We start from the raw sequence: 19,995 nt of genomic DNA, 5'->3' as shown, positions 1-19,995 counted from the left end.
GTCATCCGAAGTTATCAAGTCAATGCAAGTTTCGATATCAGGTTTAGACAATTACGAATCACCAATAACACGTCCAAATAAAATGCTTTCCATCTTGCGCCTTAATAGCGCAGTACTACTGACTATATAAAGGATACTGTTAACTGACGACGAATATTCAATTCTTTAGAGGCTGAACTAGCCTGGATCGTGTCTATAAGCAATCTTTTGTAGAAAGTGTCGCCCTGCTACAATATTCTAGTTCTTTGGTTTTCCCGAAGACCACACTCAAAATAAACTTAACTATCGTTCTTGTCTTACGAGAATAATTATTCAGCTTTCGAGTATTACCAGTTTACTTTACCAGTATTGGCGGCTACTGAATTTTCCAAGCTCATTCATCATTGTAGCTCCGTTATCCACTGTTCAAAATCATCGATCGATTTTTATAACCTTATCAATTTCCTACCTACATGAATTTCAAATTTTCAGTATCCTGGAATGACCAGGAGCAAGAGTTTCAGAGCACGAATACCCGAAGAAAGTCACGTTACATCTCAAGCATTTTCCCGAGAAGGAGATTTAATGCATCTATAAAATATCACAGCAAACTTGTCAAGTTTCAAATTATACTCTATTTTCACGACTGGAGGATTATTGAAAAACCATGAATGTGCAGAAGATATAGTATCGCGTATGTATCTGTTCACTTTGTTACATTGTGCAAAAATCTAATGAACGCGAAAACAACTTAATAATCCGATGGCGGCGAATGAACCTATAGAATTCTTCTTATTCCTCTGCAGTCTTCATTAGGGTAACGATGCTCTAATTCTATGTTCATTATTTTATATTAGATCGTTCAGGTATCAAACATCAACACGTATATCATATGGTAGGATTACTCACAATTGTCAGCACTAAAATCACCAGGAAGGCAGACCGATAAAATACTAATTAAAAATTACCAGGTAGGCAGACCGATAAAATAAATAAAGGTGTCCTGAGTCTCCTAACAACAGAGTCCAGTTACTTTAAGACTTGCGAGTATGCAATAATCATTAGCACCAATAATATATTCAAAATTAGCTGAGCAAATAAAAATATATACAAAAAACGTACATGCGATAAATGCTGCCGAGTAAGCGTTTCGATGGCACTTTCAGAATCGTGAGTCCGAGCTTCAATAAAATCATTCGATCTGAACAACATTATTTTATCACTAGTTTCAGCTGATCTTTTGGACACCCTATTATTTTGAGTACTATTAGTAGAGTTTTTTTCTGCGGAATTTAGAGAGTCATCTAATACCGAATAGAAAGAGCACTGCAGCGTACGTTGCGCGACGTTCAACTCTTCAATTCTTCCGGTGCCGACAGCAGCTTTTGCCCCATCGTTCTCAGGCCCGGAGTTGTGGAAAGGAATTGGAGAGGACGAGATCCTACCGCTCGACATGGGCGCTTCAATTTCTCCTGTGAAAGAATTATCCGATCCCTCCAAGTTCACCTCTTTTAAAGATCCAACTTCTCCCGTTGGTGAACAAGTTTCTAAGCTTCCAGGAAATTCGAAAGCAATGTCGTTTAGGCTTCTTGAAATTTTGCTAGAAGATCTCAAGACCGTAGCCATACGAGGTTGATCCGAAGACCGGAGTCTAATACGAGAGTCTAACCTTATACCTTCATTTTTTAAATCTTCGACGGGCAGTGACCGGCGCACGGTGCCTGCAACTGCCGGTCGCTGAATTTCCATCATTGAAATTTCCTCTATGCCTGTAGAGGAGTCCGATGTGCCCACAGTATCCGTACTGGCCGTACTACATTTTTTCAAAGCAGAGTAGCGTTTACCGACTACAGCCTTTGCCGAAACCTGAAATGCATTGCTGATGTTCTTCAGGAATGACCTCCTCTTCCTTCTGCCAGAGACAAACGGCTGCCCAGACTTTCCGTCGTAATCTCCGTTGCCCGCAAATCCATAATTTTCACCGTCCAGAATCGTTGGATCTTCCACAGAAGGGTGTTCATACACCGGACCATCTAGCAAATCTTTCTCGTCATTTGTGGTTTCGTTAAGCTTAGCGCAAGTATTGCTCGAACCCATTACAGCATAGAGAATTCTTTCCTCGTTCAGCGTGGACTTTTTAGTCATTTCCATCATCTGTTGAAAATTTTTAAATCATCAGGTTGCAGTTGCACAGTACACACATAAAGCACAGCAAGATACCTCTTCTTGCTATACTATGGAAATAAAGTGACATTTGCAAAGGATTCTCAATTGTAAAATGTCTACATTACCCAACGTAGGCTCCTCAAGGATGGCTTCAAAAGTATATTTTTTGTATTCAGATAACTTCTGATTTAGACTTCAGCAAGTTAACGCAAGATTGAAATATACGAAAAGATGAAGTAAATAATTTTGACTAATTTTCGCTCCACATGCTTTACCACGGTACGAAGTTCGCGACCGCTGTAATCTATAAAATTAATGGATGGTTGAAACTTTAAAACATGTTAATAACCTTCGTCTCCACTATTATTTACGCCCTCCCGTATGAATCCCAGTTATAACCTGCTGGCTGCAATTTTGAGGGCTATTAAATTATCCAGCACACATAGCCTATTGGACATGACCTATCTGTCCCATCAGGCTATCACCGTCTATTGTGGAGGACATCACAATCAATCATAGTCTGGAGATGAATATGCAACCGCCCAAAACGAAAAAAAAAAACTTTCTGCACTATTCTAGAATTCTAACCATTCCAACCGGAATTATTAGCCAGCATTAAATCATTGCATCGCACAAGTTTTTGAGGAACACTGCTAGAAACATTGCGATAATCTCAGACAGACACACGACTTCGTCACCTATTAGTGTTGCAAGTACGTGCCGAACCTAGCAATTGAAGTCACTATAGAAGTTTTTGGAAGTGTAAACTCGCCAATAATTTAACCGCGGAACCTGCTTACACCGGTAAATTCTACTACATTGTCTGACTAATTTCTGGTTATTGAATAAATGGTGGCTAATAGCCCGCCAATGTAATAAGAACTTTAAAGTAAGACTTGTAAGTTTAAACACACGTCAACTTAACCAATTCAAACGTTGGGAAGCATGGTTATATATATTTTCGGGCATCAGATCCATTCAAACTTCCTATTATGTAGAAATTTCAACAGCCCTAATCAGATCATGGCACCATAACATTTCAGTTGGTAATCAAGGCTATGAACTTGCCGTCCGTTCTGTTGACTCAATAAATTCGAAAGGTTTGAATTGCTTATCACTAGATAAATCCTATTCGCCAAAAATCTTACTGCGCGTTACACAAAATTCTTCACTACTACTCTACGCAGATAAAAAAATACTATACCCAGCTTATCCACGCTCAGCTCCTTAGAGCCACTATTCACCTGACGATACGGAGGACTAGGAAGCGTTGCTGGTACCCAAACTATTCTATATAGATACTTCCGAAACAATCCGTCACCGTGAGGACGGTCTGTTCCACTCCGTGATGGAACTCCGATGTAAATGGTAGAAGTTTGATGTAAAATTAATTTACAGTCTGAATAGAATTATTTTTCCTTATTGTAAACATTGTAAAAAAAGTCTAACATTTAATGACTCCAATAATTAAATTTATTTTCTCAATTCAATTAAATTTGATTACTCACGTGGATTTTCATGAAGCGTTTAAACGATGGAAATTTCAACGGTTTCTCATACAGCCGTTTTCCGGTCCTGAATATAAGGTTAAATCATTTGTTCGTTAACGGTGGTTCGCGTAACACTATATAATTAATGATACGCGGAGACCTCAGAGGCGATATTCCAACACTTTTGTAGTCATGAACGGTTTATAGTTGAATTTTTCACTTCATAAAAATCTGTAGTGTCAACATTATATAATATAGCAGCGATTTGTAACAACAGCCTCTCGCATATTGTTGCACTACAAGAATATACACTTATCAACAGCTCTAATTATAAGGGCATCGAGTTAGATAAAATGTGACTAATCGTATATAATAAAGAATAACCTGTGATATCGTTGGTACGCAGTAGCACCTGGTGGTATATGTTGACTGTAATTTAGGGGATCTCAAGTAGTACTCAATCACAAAACATATATGGAACTCCATGTTACTCATGTTCAACTCACCTCCGCGTAGCTCATGCAGTTATAAGTTTTTTATTTGTTATTTGTACATACATCTTATGTAAATTATGTAACGGCGTCGGATGGGTGGTCTGAAACTTTGAGGTATACTTATGTTTATATTCTAACGGGGAATTTAACCCATTGATCCGCTCGTAACAGACCGGTCATAAACCGGTTGACATGTAATTTGAAAGACATTCTTTCGTTGTCAATAAACAACGACCATGCAGTGTTGTCTGAATGTTAGCGTTCGTTTCGTTTTTTGATTACGTTTTAAATTTGATAAATGTGTTATATTGTAATTTTATCGGCAACCGAGCCACTAGTCACACGTAATATAGTGAAAATATTAACGTTGGATGGAATTTTGACACAAAAAGACTTTGGAATCAACTCACTAATTTTCCGTTAATTTGTACCCGATCCTATTTTAATTTACAGACTTATGTGATTATCTAATGGTGCATATAATTAGACTATCGTCGATGCTGAACAGAATTAAGTATGAATAACTTTTCTAAAGCGTAACTTTTTATTATAATATATTTGTACTGATTGAACTGCATGCTAAATAAAATGAAAAGAGTTTAAAAGAGATCGGCTTTTTTAGATGTAGGAAAAACGAATGGCCGATTTGGTATAGAACTGCTGAGTCAGACGCTAGAAAAAGCGTTTATCAGTAAAAAAATATGTGAGGATCGTGCAAAGCATGTATGATAATATTATTATAAAATATAGATTGGTGATATAGAGACGAACCGGGTTTGGTGCAGGAGGGGCGTACGACAAGGATGCATCTTGTCTTCCTTCTCATCAACCTTCACACAGAAGAGATGGCTAAGAGGGTAATAAAAGGATAAAAGTGATTGTGCTATGACTATACTAATATACTAATTATAATACTAATACTTTTAAAAAATGATCGTGCTGCGATTATGAGCAAAAATATTGAAGAACTAAACAGTATTCTAAACTGTAAAACCGAGTGGGTTATGGTAGGGATTTCAATGAGCGTGTAGCGGTTCTGTTTTGAAGGAACATAATAAAAATATTTAGAAATTTCGAATTAGCTTAAATTGTAAAAATAAGATTTGTGTATACATGAACGTCACCACAATTAACCCGACAATAGTTAACTTCAATCAAACTTGTAGTATTCTAATTCATTTCACCAGAACCTCTTATTAGAGTGAGCACCTAGGATGTTGACATTGTCATACCGTACTAATTACTTTGTTTAATAGCTGAATTGATTTATACTGTTTATAATCGTTTTCTATGTATTTTTTTTGTAACTTGTAACGATTTTTTATTCATACAGGGTTTTATACTGAGACCACATAAAGCGTCTTTATTTTCTTTAAATTGACCGCGAGATGCTGTAAGCGGTTCAGTGCCTTCATGCTGAGTATGAACGGAAGTCTGTACAAGTGGAGTAAGAGGAGGAAAGACAAATGTTTTGTGTGCGATGGTGGGGATGAGAAGGAAACTGTGGAGCCCCTGATGATGGAATGTGGGGAGCTCAAGAGAGAATGGCATTCTGTGATCGAGCTGATTCGGAATCAGGGAGGTGGGAGTAATAGAGTTGGGAGGTATGAGAGAACAAGTGGGGAGTAGATTGCTATGATCGTGGTTTTGGCTGAAGGGGGTAGCTGTGATTGAGGATGCAAAACAATATTTTGAGAGCGTGTGGAGGCTGAGAGGACAAGGATGATTATAGTGGAGGAGCGTGCTGGGAAGAACCAGCTGTCCCTTCCCGAAACGTCCTTTTCCTTCCGGTTTCTGACTTTGTTTAAGATGAATGTTGATGTTAATAGCTATATGTTTTAGTTTCTTTGATATTGCAGTAAATGCCTTTTAAACCGAAAAATTCTTTAGCTGCTTAGGCGGAAGTTAACACTCTATTTAGAATAGAATAGAATTGTCGGCATTGAAGAAATAGGCCCATGGCTTGTTGCCAATTCTTGTACTTTTCGTGACTTGATTCAGCAAGGGATCCGGCCTTTGGAACCCGATCTTTCCATAACTGACGATTGTTTGAGATAGCTGCTGGACTTATTGCCACTGCTGGTCCGTAAGGTGCTAGGGATTTCAAGACTGAACATATGCTCCTGCATAGCCTCGTCTAGTCTGTTCTTGAAGACGTTTATACTCTGAGCGTCAACGATGCTATCAAGGAAGCTATTTCACAAGTCGGTGACTCGAAGCGAGAAGAAATGTTGTCGCATGAATGTGTTACAACGCAGTTTTTTTAGTTTATAGCCGTGACCCCTGGTGTTGGTCCTTGTTTTGATGTCTAGTATCCTTCTGGGACCGTATGTATATACTTGTATACTGCAATGAGGTCACCACGCAGACGTCGATAACAAAGGCTAGCTTTTATTTTTTAATTAATAATGCACAATATTTCACGCACGTCTTAAATCTGACATGATGTCTGCGGGCACCCAAATTCCAAATCAAAATAAGAGGAGTCCAGTAGTAAAAAATTATGACCTTGCTGAGTACAATGAAATTTTAATGTCAAAATGCGCGTTTTAATATCTCCTAAATCAGGCGTCCGTTGACATTTGACCGTTTAGGTGACATCATTTGGGGCTTGTTCTACAAATTCAATGAAAACTGGCTTCTTGAAATTCACACTAATTCATAGTATTATTATTATAGTATTAGTATTATATTATAAACTAGTTATTGTCAATATTCGGTTCTAAATATAGGCAAAATGTGCTCCATAAACGTACTAAACAATGGCTGGCTGAATGAATGTTTTGTTTTTAATTATATTTTTATAGGTTAAAAATGTTTAGGTTGATAATCTTATTTCGGGGCAAACGTCTATGTTGGCCTGTGTCGTGATGAAATCCGAAAAGTGTCGATTCTGTTTGGAACTGAATGTTTATTATAATAATAAATAAAATAATAAATGTTTGTATCTCACTCACCTAGTACGTAATTTTGAGCAATTTTTTCTAAGCTAATTTACAAGTTTCGAAAATATTTAGAAAATTAACCGTTGAAACGTTTAAGTAATTTCATAGAATTTCCGCCGCTGGAGAATTAATTTTGTTGACTCTTCCGTTGCACCACTTTATTGTGCCCTACAGTCCGCTTGCGTTGTTCGATGAAACGCAGTTGTGTCCTCGATCAGTCTTGTCGCAAATGAAATGCGTAAGGATTGTATTTTATGTAAATTATGAATTATAAATATATATGCAGATAAAATGATGGTCAGTAACCGTGATCGCATGATACAGTACGATGATTTGCACTTTCCATATTGCGATGACGTTAGCAAGTATGAGAAACTTGATAAAATCGGCCAAGGAACGTTTGGGTGAGTGTTTTTATGAACTACTACTGTACTTTGGTATCAGTAACTTAGGAGAGATTTCTTAGCTTACATAAATTTTATCATGAATATATGTAATTAAGTATTAGATTTAGATGTTACATACCTAAATAACTTGAAGGGTAAAAAAATATTTTGATGACTGTGAAGAGTGAAGTGAGTGAACAGTGAACTGTGAAGGAAAACCATATAGGCTATGTTCAATAATTGTTTTTCAATCACGTATGCGGTATGCAAGATAATCATCATTGATGATGTTGGTAACACTCGGTGTTGTAGTTTCAGATCAATAAAAATTCATGCAAAGATAGATATTATGATATATATGTTGCATTCATCAATGGACACAAATTTTGTAGTTTTTGTATTACTGGCATAAGTTGCATTTGAAAATAAGAATATTTCTCTAAGGCTCTAAGCAGTAGTCAAAGCATTCCCTAAGTAAGTACCCTAACATGATTATTGAATTGTATCATAACTATCATTCATTAAAATTTTAAATTTGATAGAGTAATAAGATTTTTTTAAAATATCTATATTTCACACTTCATAGGCCGCATGTACCACATGTGACATGTGTACACATTGCGATTCTGAGAAGTACAGACTACAGCGTGTACATATATGGCACACATTGCAGCCAACGTATGGTGGCAAACCAGAGATTTTTTAGAATCAGTTCATTTTTAATTTCCTCATTTAATCAATATTTAAACCAATTTCTTATGTATGATAAAGCTGGTATCCATAATACTTTACTGGTCTACTTATAGGAATCAAAAATGAACTTGAGAGAGAATCTAAAAAACTCTCTGCTTTGTCACTATGGGCCCGCCAACGTGTCAAATATTTATAAAAATTAAAAAATAATTAAATCTTTCTCTTTCCATTGGTGTATACATAATTCATTTTGAATCAATGCTTGAATAAATACAAATTTATTTAATTGGTTAATCATTTAGAATAACCCTGTGGCCTGCATATTTGGCAGTAGGTATATACTAGGTAGGTCAATTAGCCTAGTCAAAATTGGTATTTGATATTATTCATGTTATATTAATTATTCCATTTGTATCAACTGATGTATCCAAAAACTTGACACATTTTGCTCATGACATACTCAGACTCTAGAATGTTGTCTTTAACCCTGAAAAATTTATCTCAGGGAGGTGTTTAAGGCTCGACACAAGAGATCCAAGAAGGTTGTGGCTCTGAAAAAAGTCTTGATGGAAAATGAAAAGGAAGGGGTTAGTATTGCAGCTAATTTTAATGGTCTGATATGTGATATTGTATACATGTTGCTCAGTTTCCATGTTATGTATTATAGAGAATACACCTTAAAAATAGTTTGATATCAAATTTTTTCAGATAATTATAAATAGTCAAGATCAAATCTGTTTATACAATTTTGAGAGCTTCTCCTACAAAGCTTCATGAATTTATTACCGTCCTGAAGTAAAGTTTTCATGATGTACATGTTTTTATTATATATTGCTTGTTTAGGTTCAATAAATAGGTTAATTTTTTTTTTACTGAAAAATGATTTATTACTTCACAGATATCATAGTTTATTATTGCAGAATTAACTCCTATATTTTTTTCAGTTCCCAATAACAGCTTTAAGAGAGATCAAGATTCTCCAGCAGCTCAAACATGATAACATTGTCAAACTGAATGAAATATGCAGAACCAAACGTAAGTATTCATTTGATGTTTGCATCAATTTCTTTATTTAAATAATGTTTTCACCACTGCAAGGCACAATTCTTGCTTCCTTTGGTGTTGTGTTGCCGTGCTTAAATTCTCATTTTCATTGAATGTAAATAGTTAAATAATCCTGTTGTAAAACCATGTATGGGTTTAGTTACTATTAATGCCACTTTCCCTGAGCATCTTCAAAGTTTTGTTCAATCACTAATCCTAACTGTGGCATACATACATGGCAAGTTTTTGTCAAGTTAATTATCCTATTAAAATACAAGTTCATTAACTCTTGCTTTGCCATTATTCACAAGTGTGGGTTACCTGCTGTATAATTTTCTTTAACAATGTCATTGAACTCAGCATGCCAAAGCTTGTTATAATTCTGATGCTGATGTATGTCTTGTGTTATGTTCCATCAGGCAGGATGATAGTGTGCAGTCAGTGATCACATTTTGCTCAGATTTTGAAAAATTCTTCTATTAAACTTTTGTTGATTATCAAATGAAATAATAATTATTAATGGACAGATAAATAAATATATTGAGGAATTTATTTTCTGCCAGATGTTGCTTGAAATGTATTTGCAATGTAAAACCAAGATTGATGCTCTGATGTTTATGATAGAGAAAACATAGAGATATATAATATAGAGAGAAAATGTAGAGATTATAGCATGTAATTGTCAATTATAAAATTGCAAAGGAAATGACAAAATGCAACCGAAAAGAATTCAGTGATAATTTCTATACATTTTTTCTTACATTTGATTTTTTACAAAGTATCTACACTCAATTACCCTAGCAATGATATCAATCAGGTGCATCTTATTCATCTTAGGTGTTTAATCTTCATTGATGTTCAAAGTAATTCTTCTTTGGTAACCTATCTTAACTTCCTTGATGACTGAATTTGACCTCAAACTAAACATTTGTTTTAACTTGATTTATGCCTTAGCCTGAAGTGCCTAACTTCATGTCACCATCCTGGGCAGCTGTTAACAATGCTTACAATCGATGGCGCTCAACCTTCTATCTGGTGTTTGATTTTTGTGAACATGACCTGGCTGGGCTGCTGTCAAACTTCAGTGTCAAGTTCAGCTTGGGTGAGATCAAGAAAGTCATGCAGCAGCTGCTGGAGGGACTCTTCTACATCCACAGCAGCAAGGTCAGCCATTTGGATAATTGTTTCCTCAAAACTAATAATATGAACAATTGTAAGTTGTATACAAATATTATTTTGTTTAGCCTTGTTTGGATTAACAGTTTTTTAGGTGATGCCCCTCAAAACTAATAATATGGACAATTATAAGTTGTATAAAAATATTGTTTTGTTAAGCCTTGTTTTAAATCAACATTTTTTAGGTAATGATTTTTTATACAGATTTGTTTGGAATGATGGAGCCAATTTAATAAATTTGCATCTATTTAGGTATAAATTCAAAGTGAATAATGTTGCTTTGATGCAGAGCCTCACTTGCACCCATGTAAGTGAGGCAGAGGGTGGCAGGTGTAAGTGAGGCAGAGAGTGGTGGGTGTAAGTGAGGCAGAGGGTGGTGGGTGTAAGTGAGGCAGATGGTGGTGGGTGTAAGTGAGGCAGAGGGTGGTGAGTGTAAGTGAGGCAGAGGGTGGTGGGTGTAAGTGAGGCAGATTGTGGTGGGTGTAAGTGAGGCAGAGGGTGGCGGGTGTAAGTGAGGCAGAGGGTGGCGGGTGTAAGTGAGGCAGAGGGTGGTGGGTGTAAGTGAGGCAGAGGGTGGTGGGTGTAAGTGAGGCAGAGGGTGGCGGGTGTAAGTGAGGCAGATGGTGGTGGGTGTAAGTGAGGCAGAGGGTGGTGGGTGTAAGTGAGGCAGAGGCTGATAATATGGCACATATCATGTCCTGGTGTTGGGCAGTAAACGCTCGGCACTGACCAGACTGGCGATCAGGTCACGGCATGAAATAGTGCCACGGCAATATTGTATTTCTTATTGTTTACATATTTCTTTAGAAGATGTACGTTGATGTTTGACTTGGGTGCGTGTCTTGCCATACAGATACTACACAGATATTTGAATGTAGGTATATCTTACAGATACTACACCGATATCTTGTTGTATGTCGCAAAAATATCTGAATGTATGCCACACAGATACTACACAGACATGAATGTGTGTCACATATATCTGAATGTAAGTCACACAAATACTACACAGACATGAATGTGTGTCACATATATCTGAATGTACCTATGTCAAATAGATACTACACAGACATGAATGTGTGCCATTCGATGACCACATCGAGGAAATAGTTGCGAGAGGGAGACCAAGGATGGGGTGGATCTGGCGAACATTTTGAACAAGAGAAGCAGCGCCAATGTTTACACTCTTCAGAGCCCTCGTGCTCCCTAATCTTGAGTAGGTATTGCTGCCAACTTTGGGCATCAGCGGCATGAGGGAAATGAACCTGAACTACTGGGGAAGGCTGAAACACCTGAGACTGTACTCACTGGAGAGAAGAAAAGACAGGTATATCATACTGTACACTTGGAAGATGATAACCGGACTGGCTCCCAACGTTGAGAGTGAGACCTCCAAAATAATGACATATTACAACGAAAGAAGGGGCAGACTGTGCAGGATTCCCCCATTTAATAAGCGAGCCGCGGCCAGAGTACAGACTCTTCGTGAGGGATCACTGTCCGTGCGACCGAGGCTCTTTAATGCCTTGCCAAAAGCGCTGAGAGGAGGGGAGTTTACCCTTGCAACATTCAAGAGACAACTGGACAAGTGGTTGAGAAAGATCCCGGCTTGTCTAGTAATGAAAAACTACCATCAGCAAGTGACAAGCAACAGCATCTTGCATCAGCTGGCCCAAATGAGGGCAAATAGACGGAACACGTCCAACGTTACATCTGGGACCCGAGGGCGGGGTGACCTGCCTAGCGACGACTCGGAGACGGAGGACGACGAAGGCGGCGCACCTGCGTGACCGGGGACTAGGAAGTCTTAAACTCATCATAAGGTTATTAGGTCGTGAATGTGTGTCACACAGATATCTGAATGTATGTCACACAGAGACATGAATGTGTCACACAGACATCTGAATATATGTCACACAGATACTACACAGAGTCATGAACGTGTGTCACACAGATATCTGAATGTATGTCACACAGAGACATGAATGTGTCACACAGACATCTGAATATATGTCACACAGATACTACACAGAGTCATGAACGTGTGTCACACAGATATCTGAATGTATGTCACACAGAGACATGAATGTGTCACACAGACATCTGAATATATGTCACACAGATACTACACAGAGTCATGAACGTGTGTCACACAGATATCTGAATGTATGTCACACAGATCCTACACAGAGACATGAAGGCCGCCAACGTGCTCATCACCAAGTCCGGCACGCTGAAGCTCGCGGACTTTGGCCTGGCGCGTGCGTTCTCTCAGAGGAACGGTCAGCCCAACAGGTGAGGACTTACATGTCTTTGTGGACTTGGTTTACTGCAGTCTCTCATGCCACTTTGTGGACTTGGTTTACTGCAGTCCCTCATGCCACTTTGTGGACTTGGTTTACTGCAGTCCCTCATGCCACTTTGTGGACTTGGTTTACTGCAGTCCCTCATGCCACTTAGTGGACTTGGTTTACTGCAGTCCCTCATGCCACTTAGTGGACCTGGTTTACTGCAGTCCCTCATGCCGCTTTGTGGACTTGGTTTACTGCAGTCCCTCATGCCGCTTTGTGGACTTAGTTTACTGCAGTCCCTCATGCCACTTAGGCAGCTGACATGCAAGTGGCAGAGTGAGACTTTGGTCTCACTCCTGACTTTAATCACTCACGTGTAATTATTAACTATACTAACCGTGTGGTGACGCTGTGGTGTGCATATAACACGTTATGATGACGTGTGCATGACGCTGCAGGTATACTAACCGTGTGGTGACGCTGTGGTACCGCCCCCCGGAGCTGCTGCTGGGGGAACGCAACTATGGACCTCCTATTGACATCTGGGGGAGCGGGTGCATCATGGCGGAGATGTGGACTCGCACACCCATCATGCAGGTGGGCTGCGAGGGCCATCATGTCAAGCACTCCTGTATTCACTGGAACCTTTTTTTCCTTATGTTTCTATGCATGCGATTACAAGGACGTGTCCAGGATGAGCGAATAGTGCGTAAAATAAGAGTTGTTTTGGCTCTGTCTGCTCACTCAGGAGCTTGCATAGTATGTTTGGACCACCAACATTGTCACGGGACTGTCGTGACACCTTCTTTCCTTCTTGTCACTGGATTGTCTAGACACTTTCTCTCCTTTCTTGTCACGAGAGTTCAATGTATTGTTCATCATTTGACAGGGCAACACGGAGCAGCACCAGCTGACGCTGATCTCCCAGCTGTGTGGCACCATCTGCCCTGAGGTGTGGCCTGGAGTAGAGTCGCTGCCACTGTACGCTGCCATGGAGTTGCCACGCAACCACAAGCGCAAAGTCAAGGAGAGACTCAAGCCTTACATCCGCGACGCCCACGCCTGTGACCTCATCGATAAGATGCTCACTCTAGACCCCAGCAAGAGGATAGGTCTGTTGGTGCTCACTCTAGACCCCAGCAAGAGGATAGGTCTGTTACTGCTCACTCTAGACCCCAGCAAGAGGATAGGTCTGTTACTGCTCACTCTAGACCCCAGCAAGAGGATAGGTCTGTTGGTGCTCACTCTAGACCCCAGCAAGAGGATAGGTCTGTTGATGCTCACTCTAGACCCCAGCAAGAGGATAGGTCTGTTACTGCTCACTCTAGACCCCAGCAAGAGGATAGGTCTGTTACTGCTCACTCTAGACCTTAGCAAGAGGATAGGTCTGTTGATGCTCACTCTAAACCCCAACAAGAGAATAGGTCTGTTACTGCTCACTCTAGACCTTAGCAAGAGGATAGGTCTGTTACTGCTCACTCTAGACCCCAACAAGAGGATAGGTCTCATTCAAAAAGTGGACTGTAACGTGAAATAGAAGTGATGATTCACAATTTTCCCCTTCCTACTGTCTCAATTTTCCAATTTGTCACAATCGACAATTTTTCTACTGTCCCAAGAACTGTCATTTACGAAATTGGCTAATCAGGCGATAAGCTTCTTTGACGATGGCGTACAAAAGCTGGTCCCAAGATACGATTAAGGCCTAGATATTTAAATGTATTATGTAGGGAAAGCTCTTTAGAGTGAAAAAAATATATTTTCTTATGTCAAAGCGAATCTTATACTTCAAAGGCACGCCTCATATCTGTCTAAACTCGTACATAATGTAAACATAACTGCTGTAAAATCGTTACCACCTTGAAACGACTCCCAACAACAGTTTCAAGGATGTCCTTATGTAGGGTGTTAATCCTTTAACATCTTTCTTTAACTAACACTGATTTCAGCATCTCGCAGCTTCTTGATTTAATGCTATGGGCCTATACTTGAGCGTAAGTACTTACGTTCACTTGGCGAGTTTTGAAAGTAAGGCCCATGGTCATTTAATTTGTCTTGCTTGTGCGTTGCACCAAATCTTGCTAGCCAGATCAAAACACGGCAAAGCCAAAATACAACTGAGTTTCCCGTATTGCTATTTGTATAAGTATTGGGGAAATTTAAGTTTTGTAATGGTTTCAGTGTCATTTATTTTCATTCGCAACGTATGATTCAATGCTCCGAAGCGTCCTTGAAAAAATATGTATAAAGAACTGTTTAATGAATGTTCTCTCTGAAGCCCGAGGTTAGCATGCTGTGGAGTCAGCCATGCAAAGCCCCAGGAAAACGATTACGAGGGATGATACAGTAAATCTCGGCATTACCAGCGTCCTTCTTTAAAAAATGGCTTCAATGCTACTTCCCAAAGATCATAAGCCTGTAGAATAAGGTTCTTCTCACAATTATTGATTAATTTCTTATAGGTACTGAATGGTAAGTAGGTTTTTGGTCTGAATTGTCTACGGTACGCGTTTTTTCTTGAAGGTTATTCTACTCACGCTGGAATCAAATATCTTATGGAAAATCTTCTTTCGTACGGCCTTTATGGCTGCCAACACGTCTGTATTACGTTTTTTAATGCTATACCGTCTTGCAGATGCAGACACCGCTCTGAATCATGACTTCTTCTGGTTGGACCCGTTGCCCTGCGACCTGGGCACGATGCTCTCTCACCACACCCACAGCATGTTCGAGTTCCTCGCCCCCCCTCGTCGCAACCGACACCATCACCACCATCATCACATGCACCACAACCAGCAACCATCACAAGCTGGTGGTGCCCAAAGCAGTGCTGGTGGTGTTGGTGGTGCAGGAGGAAGTGTTAATAGCGTCACGCAATCGTCTTCAGGCCTGAGCCATCACCACCAGCCCCACAGCAGCAGCAGCGCGTCTCAGGGTAGACGCCACCGCGCAGCTGCTGCCTCTGTAGCCAGCATGTCCACCTGCCCTGAACGGATATTTTGAGCCAGCGTGTACTGCCCTGAACGGATATTCTGAGCCAGCATGTACTGCCCTGAACAGATATTCTGAGCCAGCTTGTACTGCCCTGAACGGATATTCTGAGCCAGCATGTACTGCCCTGAACAGATATTCTGAGCCAGTGTGTACTGCCCTGAACGTATATTCTGAGCCAGCGTGTACTGCCCTGAACGGATATTCTGAGCCAGCGTGTACTGCCCTGAACGGATATTCTGAGCCAGCGTGTACTGCCCTGAAAGGACACCATCAGCAGTCAACATGCCATGTCCTCATGGAGGAAGTTCATTCTATCCGTGTTGAAAACTCGAGTACAAATTTTCCTACAAAATCTAGGTTACTTTCGTAAGCTTTGAATATTGGGTTATTATTTGTTCAAAGTTTATTTACTGGCTTTTTGGTGATTTCTTTAGTATTGAAACCGTCATGGGGCCTCCATGGCGTTAGTGAACTCGAATTCTTGCGTGTCGCTGTTTGAAATGACATTTAATTCTAGCAGTCAAATAATGAATCCTAAATAACTGCAGTTTGATGCACGTCGAGGTGTCAGTAAAGATCTCTCCTTGAAGACCAAAAATTGTAAGAAGGCCAAGAATGATTTGGTTTGTTTGTGACACTTTACTGGCTACCTTCATTCCTACAACATTAGTTTTTATTAAAAGTTTTAATGAAGCTTTAATAGGATTTAGCATTAGACAAACACTATGTTTACTGTGATTAATTTTATGTTATATTTTTTGTTTATTTTATCGTATCTTAATGCTGATTTCCGCTTAATGTTGACGTTTGGATCTTTCTCGACGCCCTATCGTGCTGGACTTCTCTTTCTCGTCGCCATATCGTGCTTGACTTCTCTTTCTCGACGCCATACCGTGGTGGACTTCTCTTTCTCGACGCGATATCGTGCTGGACTTCTCTTTCTCGACGCGATATCGTGCTGGATCTCTTTCTCGACGCCATACCGTGCCGGACTTCTCTTTCTCGACGCCATACCGTGCTGGACTTCTCTTTCTCGACGCCCTACCGTGCTGGACTTCTCTTTCTCGACGCCATACCGTGCTGGACTTCACTTTGTGCTCCAATCCGTAATTCTCACGAATCAAAATGAAATTTATTTGAGAACGTGCTTAAATAAGTAGATTTCAAATTAGCAGATTATATATAGTTTGATGAACTTGGTTATAATTACATCTTGTTTTACTGATTCAAAAATATCGCTATCGACATCTTTGAGCTTTTCTTCAAGCTATAATTATTGTGTTTTTTTAACAATTGATTATGAATACGCTGGTTATACTGGCAGTGTCAATGCGTCTCGTGTGTTGCCAGTAACGCTGGTTATAATGGCAGCGATTCAAGCAGCAGGAGCAGTTCTCAATTTCTCGTGTCAACGCTCGCTAATATTATGTTGGTATTTTTTTCATTATTTGTTTCATCTTTGTTTGTGTTTCCTTGGAAGTAATATCGGCTCTAAAGTCTATTATAATTTTTAACTTAGCTCATGGTCCGTCACTTCGTAACATGTTTCTGAAGTCGGGGAAAGGCTGGTAGGAAGTCCGGTATGTCCCTTAAAACTTTCTTCTCTTGCCCTGCTTGGTCTTTGGATGATAAAAAAGAAAAAAAACTCCACTCTTCCAATTAATTGGTGCTTGGGATTTGAGTTGTATATGTCTACTTACCGTATGTACATTACTTGTACATATTTTGATGGTGAAGTGAACTTGAATGCTGCCGCTACGAACTGAGCGCTGTTTGCTCGTATGTGACGAAGCTTTTCTAGTGCGACAAGATGCAAGCACGAGTCCCGTGCCTCGATTATTTCGCTCGCGATTTCAGCAAGTGTCACCGAAAAAGTACAAATTATCCTGACAAATTTAAATATTTAATCATTTTGTACATTCGTTTCACGTGATCGCGTATATGACTTGTGAATGTGCAACTTTCAGTACCAACAATAGGTTAACCTGAATTAGTATTAGTCTTTGTAAACCTTGTCCGACGATCTCATCTATGCACTCGAACATTTATTTGCGTGTCACTTTGTACATCATGTACTTTCTTCTCAACTTATGAGCCGCTTCCTAGGATTACTTGCCGCACATTGATTCTCACAACAAAGTGTCCGTCCAAGCGGCGGTTTGCCAGCCTCGGTTATCATCTCGATACTCGCTCGGGATCATGCGATTCTTGTCGCATTTCAGCCATCAAATCCCACTGCTAGCGAATGTTTTCAGGGCATTTATGTGATTCTTGGCATATGATGAATTTGTTAGCTTCTAAAGTAACTTCTTTGTCGGTCCACTATGCGTAAATTATCTAGAATTAAACAAAGGCGCATTTCCACGTTGCTGTTACTTGCGTGTGCGATGCTCCCTGCAACTGGAACTGGTTTTCCTGGCAAACCGCCTCTGTATTTTAAACGTTACACTGAAACATAATTAACACACCAATTCGCCCCCAATGGTAACTTTCAAAGGGAAATAACCTAGCGTTTGTCGTCGCCAAAATAACATGAGTACAAAATGTTGCTTTTTCTTCTGTCTGAGGCAATTTTCTTCTAAGTACCGAGGGACATCGAGAACTGTGCTCTGAATAGCGAATAACTGATGTGCATTATGTTTTTAATTATTTTTTACTTTCTGCCTCTCCCCAACAGTGTCGTAGTTAGTCTCTATGTTGTTAAAGTATGCATTATACATTCTTACATACCTGTCATTAAATTAGCTCTTATATTCCATTTATTTTCTATTTCGTATTCTTTCGATGCCGGAACTGCCAAATACACGAGAAATCCCTGGCACTTGAAGTTGATCGTGTGCGAGTTTTTAATTTCGTGAGAGCAAGTTTTGCTTGGAAATAATCTATTCTTAGTTTAATCCATTAGTGATCAGAGTAAAAGCTATAGTTTTCAGATCGATATTTCGCTGTAGGAAGACGAGCCATCTTTTTCTTTTTTAGATCTTTTTATTATGTGGTGTTTTCCCACTATGTAGTGCATGAACAATATCAAGGTAAACCCATAAATAAGCAGCTCCGATAAACGCATATATACTTGTTTGGATGGTCTATACTTCACTTATAAGTAAACATCCTTCGCGCTCCCTTCGATCGCAATTGAAGAGTTTTCACTCAAACTTTTATTTAAATTTAGTAGTTCCCTAAACTGAAAAATCCGTTGAAGTTCTTCTGTTAATTTCCTCCATCGCACTCAGTGAAGGTTATAAATTTTACTTGATCTCATCTTTCCCTGGCCCCTGGGTAAAGTATATCTTGTTGATGTCTGTACGATGAAAATTTCAGTATTTCCACTCCTATTTAAATTATTGTGTTTCATCGTCCAAGTAAGTTTTTATTTTATTAGTGATTGAAAGCAAATATCATGTCTACGATGCCAGCTGCTACTGCGTTTTACATCACGACATTAAATTTTATTCTACTTCACGACTACTACACGAATTTCTACTTTTCGTTGATGATAAAATCAAGAACTTCTACGTTACAGCATCAGAAATGTTAGACCAAATAGCCGCCACTATCCTGGTGCTAAGAGTTGCGGTGAGCTAAAATCGATCATTTCTTATTAAGTTGAGCGCGCGGAAGGAAATAATGTTATTGATGTCTGTGATTGCCGACAGACCAGCGTTGCGGGCCCGTTTTTCAATGAACATTTCCTAGGCGAAAAATGCACTTTCTTGCAGTTTTGATGTACTTTTTTTAATTTTCCGTTTAAAGAATAATCTGTACTTTTCATGAGCTAATAAGATCAAGTTTTGACATGACACCATCTTGTACTTGAATAATTAACCCGGTCTGTCCTATTGTTTCATTATCCCGTTCTGTCCGATCGTTTCATTATCCCGTTCTGTCCTATTGTTGCATTATCCCGTTCTGTCCTATTGTTTCATTATCTCGTACGTACCACTTCCGCACAATTTTCTTGCATCCTTCGCCCAAGCACCGCCGTCCCCTCAGGATTGAGGTGCATTCCTTCCACTCCAACCCCTCAGGGGGGGCTTCTGACGCGTGTCTGTGCTCGTCAGAAGTCCTATGGGATTTCGCGCTCCTAGGAGGATTGTTCCTGAGCGCCCCACCGCTGAGCTCGCGGTGTCTGACTGCAGGTCTCAGTTGTGGGGTTAAGTTATTATGTAGGTAGGATTCCTTACATTTCCCTTCTCTGTCTCTCTCGTGCGGGTGGCCGACGTCCCGTGTAAGCGACCTCTTGTTCGAGTGTCTTCGTTTCTGTTACTTTTCACCTGTCCCTCCTTGTCACTTCGTCTCTTTGAGAGGCTAACGCTGCTTCTTTCAAGCCAGCTTCA

The 19,995-nt window shown here is 39.7% G+C and overlaps 2 protein-coding genes across 2 annotated transcripts; one reads left to right on the top strand and one right to left on the bottom strand.

The window, feature by feature from the left end:
- Nucleotides 1-649: 649 nt before the first annotated feature.
- On the bottom strand, nt 650-3,461 carry LOC108665722. Its single transcript, XM_018152514.2, has 2 exons — nt 3,390-3,461; nt 650-2,133 (listed from the first exon to the last, which is right to left on the bottom strand). The coding sequence occupies exon 2, from the start codon at nt 2,131-2,133 to the stop codon at nt 1,009-1,011; it is 1,125 nt and encodes a 374-aa protein (XP_018008003.1). The 5' UTR covers nt 3,390-3,461; the 3' UTR covers nt 650-1,008.
- A 3,787-nt stretch (nt 3,462-7,248) lies between these two features.
- LOC108665719 (cyclin-dependent kinase 9) lies at nt 7,249-19,494 on the top strand. The gene is made up of 8 exons (XM_018152510.2): nt 7,249-7,478; nt 8,659-8,740; nt 9,098-9,188; nt 10,189-10,361; nt 12,553-12,668; nt 13,123-13,261; nt 13,554-13,776; nt 15,300-19,494. Exons 1-8 carry the CDS (start codon nt 7,366-7,368, stop codon nt 15,665-15,667), a joined length of 1,305 nt encoding a protein of 434 aa, XP_018007999.1. The 5' UTR covers nt 7,249-7,365; the 3' UTR covers nt 15,668-19,494.
- Nucleotides 19,495-19,995: the final 501 nt, after the last annotated feature.

The sequence above is a fragment of the Hyalella azteca genome, unplaced genomic scaffold (genome assembly GCF_000764305.2).
Source record: "Hyalella azteca isolate HAZT.00-mixed unplaced genomic scaffold, Hazt_2.0.2 contig261, whole genome shotgun sequence".
Lineage (NCBI taxonomy): Eukaryota > Metazoa > Arthropoda > Malacostraca > Amphipoda > Hyalellidae > Hyalella > Hyalella azteca.
The sequence above is the reverse complement of the archived record's forward strand: the minus strand, read 5'-3'. Positions and strand labels throughout refer to the sequence as shown.